This window comes from Labrus bergylta, chromosome 15, assembly GCF_963930695.1.
Source record: "Labrus bergylta chromosome 15, fLabBer1.1, whole genome shotgun sequence".
Taxonomy (NCBI): domain Eukaryota; kingdom Metazoa; phylum Chordata; class Actinopteri; order Labriformes; family Labridae; genus Labrus; species Labrus bergylta.
Genome location: NC_089209.1, coordinates 16,459,567 through 16,468,642, shown reverse-complemented (window position 1 = coordinate 16,468,642; position 9,076 = coordinate 16,459,567). Strand labels below are relative to the sequence as shown.

Below are 9,076 nucleotides of genomic sequence, written 5' to 3'. Positions count from 1 at the left end.
TTTAAAAGTAAGATATTTTTTGTGTGTCAAAATGTTAATATTTTGTTCTAAAACACACTTGTGTTTGTGTGTGCATCTGTGTGTGTGTGCATCAAGCCCCTTTACATGTCAACCTCCTGACAGGATGTAACGGCTGGGTAAGGGAGGCCAGTATCATCCACATGGTAAACAAAGGTTTCACTGTGTTGAAAGAATCATGTGTAAGAGAACATATATAGCAACCCATGTTGCTCCGTTAATATATATAATCAAATTACTTGTGTTTTTACTTAGTCCTGACTTTCATCCTTAGACAGTCATGGTACTGAGCTGAGCAGAGCCTGACATGAAGAAGTAACTATCTCCTTAAACCAGGCGCTAGTCAGTTCCAAGTAGTTGGGAGTAAAGTTATCTCAGACAGAGTCCCCGGTTAAACTGGGATGTGTGCAACTCAGGATGATTTCATGAGCCAGGTTATAAACAGACTCTGATTTATCTGTCAAATCTGGAAGGATATGTTGCAGGTCGTGTTTAAAACGTGAAAAAAAATCAAAAAAGATCTCAGGGTCAGATGCAAGAAGTTCTGCATGTTGATCATGCATCAGAGTAGCAGACACTGTCGATAGATTATAACTTGGCGTTGATGTATTTCAGAAACACTGTGACTGTGAGCAGCGCTGTTTGTCCCTCCTGATGAGGGACGTTCTGCGCCCGTTTGTCCCTGGTTACCATGGAGACGTAGAGAAAGATGGCCAGAAATACAACCAGATGGAGGATCTGCTTGCCGAGTTTGACTTCCCATGTGTGATGGACTGCAAAATGGGAGTGAGGTATGAAGAAATAGAAAATCACATGACATTACATAAATGATAGCAAGACGTGGGCTAGAAGTCTTTTAACAACAGACAAACAATGATGATAGATTTCAAAAAGGCATTCACACCAAAGTACAAACATGTCTTTGTTTCTTTAATCTGCAAAGAAATACAAGGGTCAGGTGTTTTCAAAATATGCTTGATTAATTAATTTGAAAGATTTTACAGTTTGTTGTTGATAATGATATACTTGTTCTGAAAATAACCAAGATTTGGTAAAAAGACAACACCTAGCAACTTTGTATGAGAGGGAAACAAACCCAGGAGTTTGCACTTAAAGCCCAAAATGCTAAATATCTTTAAAGATCCTGTGAGGAGTTTTTAACTGGTTATGAAACACACCTGAATTAATACGGATGCATCTCTTTGACCTACAAAAGCAAACCACACCATCAGCAACAAGGTTGGCTATTCCTTTATAGTATTTAGGCTTTAATGTCTGTAAATGCTGCCGTGGGGAATGAAGCAGACGATTATTTCCACCATGCCAAAACTGCCTTAATTTACATTTTCCACAGTAAATAGTCTGACAAGTTTGATTGTTAAAATACTGCAGCATGTGATTGTATGTAAATAAATCAATACTTACACATTGACAAAATCAGTGAAGAGTTAAGAAGTACTGCTTTGTCCACAAGAGGTGCCAAAATTAACACAATCCGAAAGTGTCTCTCAGGAAAATTGATAACAGGTCTCATAAACACAAAAGTTGTGCTAACTACGAGTCCTTTTGGTTAAAGATAAGCCAGGAAGTTTGAGAATTGATTGTTTGATCGCCTTTGTTTCAGAGCCAATAAAGATACTGGGCAAAAACTATAGAACTAGAGACCTTAATTGAAATAATCGAGAACTATCCTTAACAGTTGTTAATAAGACGAAAAGCTTCAGATTTAATTAAAGGATCATGTGAACGTGTGACATGTTGATATTCTTTACAGCTTCTCATGTTTTCTTCTCACGCTTCAGGACCTACCTTGAGGAAGAGCTGACTAAGGCTCGCAAGAAGCCTTCACCGAGACCCGACATGTATCAGAAAATGATCGAGGTTGACCCCGAGGCGCCGACGCCTGAGGAGAACGAGCAGAAAGTGGTGACTAAACCCAGATACATGCAGTGGAGAGAGACCATCAGCTCAACGGCCACCCTGGGGTTCAGGATAGAGGGAGTCAAGGTAAGACTCACAATGTGTATGTGTGCGGCCTTCCTTCCCTCCCTTTTTTCCAGGGATTACTGTGTCTGTTTGTGAAGGTGTGTGTGTGTCCTTCAGGGGCATGGTTGTACTTCCTGTTTTGGACAGGAACTTCCTCTGAAATAAACGCTGTGCAGAAGTTCCTTTGTCTTACACGAGGCCTGTCTGTGGCAGCTCTGCATGCTTCAGCATCTGGCATTGACATTATGCTCACACACACGCACGCACACACACACACACACACACACACACACACACACACACACACACACACACACACACACACACACACACAAATCTCGGTCTCTGCTGTCTTCATTTTAAGGGGTTGTGGCTATATAAGGACATTCACGGCCTCCGGGTGGTCTGTTGCCATGAGACTGAGGGTTATCCCCAGAAACAGAGAGGTGTGTGTGTGTGTGTGTGTGTGTGTGTGTGTGTGTGTGTGTGTGTGTGTGTGTGTGTGTGTGTGTGTGTGTGTGTGTGTGTGTGTGTGTGTGTGTGTGTGTTGGATGGGGATATGTGGAGGTTATGAAGTTCATGTGCAGTCGTTTTGTAAATGTGGAGAAGATTGTTTTAAGTTCATATATATGGAAAAAGAGAGAGAGAGAGAGAGAGAGAGAGAGAGAGAGTAATAGAGCTGGACTCAGACCTGGACCTAAAAGGAAGAAATAGTTTTGCCTTCAAATAGTACCTTGTTGCCTGGCAGCAGCAGCAGCAGAAGAAAAGCTCATTTATTTCTCTGTGAACCAGCACACTGGTTAGCGACCACTGCTGGTACTTTCTCTGACACTATTTTACTTCTGATAATATTGTACATGTAATTAGTCCGCTGCCTCCACTAATACAGCTGCTAATGCTTCCTCTCTGCTTTTACCAGAACTGGCTTTGCTATGCTAAATTCTATTCAATCAATTTGGAACATTTTACAAGGCGGTAACTCAATTTTTGGTTTGAAAGACTCACGAGGAGAACTGTGACGATTGACATTGTTGAATTAAAAAAAGTCAAACCAGTCGGTCAGATGAGTGACAGGACAGCTGTAATGTCAGAGCCAGCTCATCAGCAGAGACATGATTGTATATCTCTTTTGATTATGAAGTAGTTATCATAGTTTTCTTGAAACTCGGTGCATTTTTTTCATTGGATCTTTGGATTTCCGGTTTCTGGAAAATTTTAGCGCCCCCTGTGGACAAAGTGGGAAGTCTTATACCTATGCATATGATGGTAATATTTTCTATCAAAACTGTCATCCTGCTTCTTTTAATAATCCAAAATATAGCTCATTGTAAATTTGCTGTGGGAAATGTAATAAAAGTCTGTTTCTTCAGCGTGCTGTAAATGGTCTTGTTTGAAGCCTTCCCCATTGAAGTGATTACAGGCATTACAAATGTTAATATAAAATGAATCAATCTTGTTGCTGATAGTCTTGTTTTTTAAGGTCATAAAGCAGCATCACCATTCATTTCTGTCAATTTGACAACCAGTTAAAACCTCCTCACAGACACTTGAAACAATTAATATATTCAAAACAGTCATTTACTAAGAGATGAATTACGAATGGAAAAAATGTTTAGTGACTACTGTAGACAACCACCCACCCTGTTTCCCTCAGAGGTAATTTAATCTCAGCGTTTGGCCTACTGTTGACCCCTTGACCCCAGCAGATGTTAAGATGTTTCCATGTCAACATTTTTGAAAACAGTGACAAAAATATGCTCTACTGATTAACCAGAGGGTTGTATTTCTGTATCTGGTCTGTAAAACAGACAAAGACTCCTCGCTTTGAAGCTGAAACTCTAAAAATAGCCTACATTTTCCTGACCTCTTTGTTGCATTTTCGTGTCCTTCCACCCCTCTGCTCCTTCTCCTTCCTCCCTCCCATCCCTTTGCTACACTCCCTTCCTTCCCATCCATACAAAAAAAACCTGAGAAGGAGTAAATATACTAAACATGAACATTCATCTTCGACCTTAGGATCTCTTGAATTATACTATGTCTAAATGTCTCCTCTCCGCTCCTCTCCTCTCCTCTCCTGTCCTCTACAGAAGGAAGATGGGACTGTGAACAGAGATTTTAAGAAAACTAAGACGAGAGACCAAGTAACTGCAGCCTTTCAGGACTTTGTCAAAGGAAACAAGGACATACTGGTGAGTGTGATTGTACTCAAGTGTGTGTGTGTGTGTTTGTGTGTGTGTGTGTGTGTGTGTGTGTGTGTGTGTGTGTGTGTGTGTGTGTGTGTGTGTGTGTGTGTGCGCGCGCATACAATTTGTGTGTCTCTGTGTGTCACCAGCCATGACCCCTGTGTAGAACAAAAAAAAAAAAAAACAGGCAAGTAATGGAAAAATAATGTCCTGTACTGTTTTAATAACCCCATGGGAAACACACACAAAATTACACACATACACACAAACACAATGCGACCTTAAGCCTCAAGAGCCTGAAGAAAAGGGAAGTCCTTGGGAACTCCCTGGGCCTCTTATCTCACACAAAGACACAAACAGACACACAACTTGCACATTGTTAGTGTATGACAGCATATGCTTATTGAAGGGTTAAGTGTTTTTTTTTCCATTTAATAAGTCAAGACAGGCGTTTAGTGTACATATTTATTCAATTCCCCTCCCTTATAAAAGCTTTACTGTAGTGTGTATCAGTATAAACAACTTGTGTTCAACATTACCATCACCAGCTCTCTCAGAAACCCTGTGTTGTATTATTTTTTTCAGAACTGTTATTTAACCCGGCTGAAGGAAATCAAAGACACTCTGGAGACCTCCTCGTTCTTCAAAGCTCACGAGGTAATCACACGCGTCTAGTGACAAGTACAGCGTTTTTCTGCTCTGCTTCTCTTGTTTTGTGCTACTAGAAGAATACATTCATAATTGACGTAAAACTGATTACACAGGTTATATGCAAATGTATAAAGAAAGAGACAAAAAAACAATATGATACATCTTTTCATAATAAGAAAAACGTGTATGATCGATAGCCTGAATAGAGAAATATAAAACTTGTCTTCTGACTTTGAAAGTCTTGTGGAAAGTCTTGGGGGTTTTTAGATGATGCAATGTTACTGTATTTAAAACTTTTTTTTTTCTCAGCACTCAGAAGTTTTTTAATGTCTATCTACTAACATGAGTCAAACAGTCCAGTTACTTGCCTCCAAATCCCTACCAATATTTAAGCTTTCCAAACATTAATGAGAGTAATGAAGTATATTTTAGTTCACATTTTTAGTTAATTTAACTTTACTTTGCACTAAGTCTGAATTGTGAATAAATTCCAGATCTATATGATGTTTATTTTGTGTCTCTCTTCATCAAAATTTGAACAAATTGATATAGTAATTAAGGCTCATTTAGTGACATGAAGCCTCTCAGACAAGCATAGTTCACACATACACCGCAGGTTTTGTCACTGGAGTCGGACATCAACAGCCCTGACCACACATGCATACATTCAGTTTCACACTCACACGCACCGCACACATATGTGCACACACATACCAGAAGATATGAGTAGAAGAAGTTTGTGTAACAAAACAGGAAGTGAGCAAAACAAACACATGTGTAATGTGAGTAAAAAAAGAAAGAAAGCTATTTTCTCATTGTTTCCTGTTTTCTCATTCTTCCCATTGTCTGTGTGCCTCTTCAGGTGATTGGCAGCTCCCTGTTATTCGTCCACGACAGTAAGGGGCGGGCTAAAGTCTGGATGATTGACTTTGGGAAAACCACGCCTCTTCCTGAAGGGGACGAACTGACGCACCGAGCATCATGGGTAGAGGGAAACAGAGAAGATGGTTATCTCATTGGACTTGATAGCATGCTGGACATCATTACTACAATGGTGAACTCTGAGACCTGAAGTCTGAGGGTCTTTTTAATTTAAACCAAGAGGACACTTTTACACACACAAAACACTTCCATTCATTCTTCCTTTTCTCTCCTGGGAACACTTTTCACACTCTCAAGGATTTCTCCGTCTGTCCTCATGTTGGACCCCACTTCATGACATCACAATACCCCTCTAAATCAATTCATTAATGACACTTATTTTCAATTTTTGATATATTTCAGGCAGAGATTTTAACCAGTCATAGCAGAAAAAAATTCACGTATGTGGCTAAACAACTTTTATAATTAAGTTTGTGAAGTGCTAAAGTAAGCTATTCATGTTTTTTCTGCTATGACATGTAAGAAGTCTGCTGTAAAAAGAAGCACATTTTTACATTTAACCTGAAATAAACAGAATTCAATGCTCCAATTAAAAACATGTAGATCCCATTTTACACATTAAAGGCTAAAACTGGTGATATTTTATATTTTTTTATGGTAAACAAATCCCCTTACAAGACCAAAAGCTGTTCCATTCTTCAATGAGTACCTAACCTGTTAGGAGCCACAAGCTCAGAGACAGTTCTCCCCTGCTAAAAACATAAATCTTAGAAAATAGACAGGTTTTATTTTTGGATGAACTGCAGTGATGCTAAGGATATAATATAAACAACCACATAAATTCACCTCCTGTAACAGAAGAACATACAATAGAGTAAAAGAGAAAAACGCTCTTCATTCACCAAAGGCTTGAGCAGAGTTTAATCATAGCTCAACATTTAATTGAACATGTAAAATCATTCTGACACTAAACACTTAAAAATAATAAATGTTCCTTTTAGAGAAAGATCTCAGAAAAACAGTAAAAACTGCATGTATCTTTTTTTTTCAATTCCAAAGTAGCTTCACCTTGTAAAGGGCTTCTTCAGCATACAAATATTACCTGGACCATGACAGAAAATTGCAGATGAACATTAAACATCAAGTAATTGTCATTCTGGACACCCTGCAGCGACTCTGAATTACTTTTCTATTAAGATTACTCTGGGGGCTTTGTGGCCTTGACAGCTTTAGAGATACAGAACATTTGGGGAGAGAGAGTGGGAGACATGCTGATCGGGTGTTGAGTGCGTCAGGGACTGTAGCCTCTGTACATGAGGCACCTGCTCTTCAGACTGAGCTACACCTGTGCCCCGACTCCTCACCACTTTATCCCAAAAGATGCCTTATTGATGTTTTAAACTCTTAAGCACAAAGTAACCTGTGGCTACACAGACAATACCTGTAGGACCAATTCATTCATATTTTAAGTGTATAAATAGGATTTTTTTTAATGATAAAAAAAGAAAAAAATGAAATATCACCAGAATTATAATTGTTTAACCCCTAGGTGTATAATTTGAAAACACATAAACTGGTATAAGTATCAAGAATGTTGATAGATCAGCAATTATGATAACCTTGTCAAGAAAGTGTACATGTAGTGGCTTTGAAAACATGAGTTCAAACTCTGATATTTTCACATGTAATGCCTTACACACCAAATCTACTCCCTTTTTAACAGTTATCCCTCTTTAGAATAGATGTTATATTTGAATTTGACTTAGATTGACATGTTTTTAACAGTTAAATTGTTTTGTTTTTTGTCGACCACATCCTAAGCACATTCCTCTTCTCTCTTAGAAAACTTAATGCACCTCATTACATTTCCACTGTTAGAGATTGTGCACTTTAATGTGTTTTTACTGATACAAAACATGTTTTTAAGTGTGTTTAACATTGAAAACTATTCTTTTAGCGTTTTTTCTCCACTGCTTAACCAGTGGCTGAATTTAGATACTGTATATTTGTCAGAGAGGGATTATAGGTTTGGAAGAGAGTTGTAATTATGTGAAACAAGAAAGTACATCTCACAGTAGTTTCAGTAAGTGCATCAGTATATTTGCTTTCCATTAGTCTCACCCTGGCCAAACAGCTCTCGTCACTCTCACGTTGTTGGGATTGTTCACAATGTACATGATGAACTTTGATGTAGTTATGTAAGATAGTTTTAATTTACTCAAACCCTGTGGAACACTTACAGCCATGAACAATCGTATTACAGCTCACCAGTGCCTTCTTTACATTACAAAGCCAAGACAGAAAACTGAAAACATTTTCTTACTTTTATCTGTTACAATGGAAGTTTCTCAAAAGTCTTAACTGTTTGTTTTTGTGCTTAGTCTTACATGGGTGCATGTTTACTATCCTCTTAGAGTTACATCTTACTTTTTATTATATTATTTATAACATTATAAAACATTTTGTTTAGTTAATGGAATACTGTGACATTTGAATTTCCGGGCTGTGTTGTTGTTTTGTGTTCACGCATGTGTTACAATATGAGTAAAAGTCAAACTATTGGGAAAGTCGCTGACATAGTGACATATTCAAAGTTCAAACCACTGGATGTGGTTGTAAAAACATATTTGTTGATTGGATTATGATACTCAAGAATAAACAACTTTTTGGGCAGATATAGGAGAAACAAATGTTCATATTGTAACAGCAATACAAACTAAACAATATGCCAGTTACACTTCACCCTATCTTCAAAATGCCATGGTATTGAGTTAATGTTTGCAGTGACAGTAGACAGTGAACGAGACTGATTGTGATTCCATGCAGTGCCTTGCTTTTTTAGCCTTTTTGCAAAGTGATACGATGATGAATGCAACAGAAGCTAGTTCATTTTGGCCTCACATAAAGCTTGGAAAGAAAGGAGCAAAACAAAATGTGTTACCTTTGACAGTGGCAAGCTCTTGGCGCCTTTTTTGCTAAACTAAGCTAACCAAGTCACTAGTTTTAGCTTAAGTTTTAACTCCTCAGGATAAAGCAAATAAGTGTATTTCCACCTATTTAAAGCTATACCATTATGACCAAACAATCTTGCTATTGCATATGCTCCCCAACGTGCACTCATGGCTGTTAGTAGGTATTATATTTGTATCATATTGTTAAGGTTTTGGTGGCTTGTATATTTATTTGGATTGTACCTTAAAAAAATGTGTATTTGGTGGAAAAAAACCTGCGTCTTTGTATTATTTATTTATCTATCTATCTATCTATCTATCTATCTATCTATCTATCTTATCAACCTGTATCTTTTCATAGAATCAATAAGGCTCAAGCCTCCAAGGACACAACCTGGTGTCCTC

General features: G+C 38.1%; 1 protein-coding gene across 2 annotated transcripts in view; it reads left to right on the top strand.

Annotated features, from left to right (window-relative positions):
* The window catches only part of itpkb (inositol-trisphosphate 3-kinase B), a 29,206-nt gene extending 20,521 nt beyond the window's left edge, over positions 1 to 8,685 (top strand). For both annotated transcript variants that reach the window (XM_020642038.3, XM_020642036.3), the window contains exons 7-12: positions 1 to 7; positions 634 to 809; positions 1,821 to 2,025; positions 4,092 to 4,193; positions 4,773 to 4,844; positions 5,701 to 8,685. The exon at positions 1 to 7 is cut by the window's left edge and continues 31 nt beyond it. In XM_020642038.3, coding sequence (XP_020497694.1) covers positions 1 to 7; positions 634 to 809; positions 1,821 to 2,025; positions 4,092 to 4,193; positions 4,773 to 4,844; positions 5,701 to 5,910 — 772 coding nt within the window. In that variant the 3' untranslated portion in view covers positions 5,911 to 8,685. The remainder of the gene's footprint in view (positions 8 to 633; positions 810 to 1,820; positions 2,026 to 4,091; positions 4,194 to 4,772; positions 4,845 to 5,700) is intronic.
* The last annotated feature ends 391 nt before the right edge of the window (positions 8,686 to 9,076 follow it).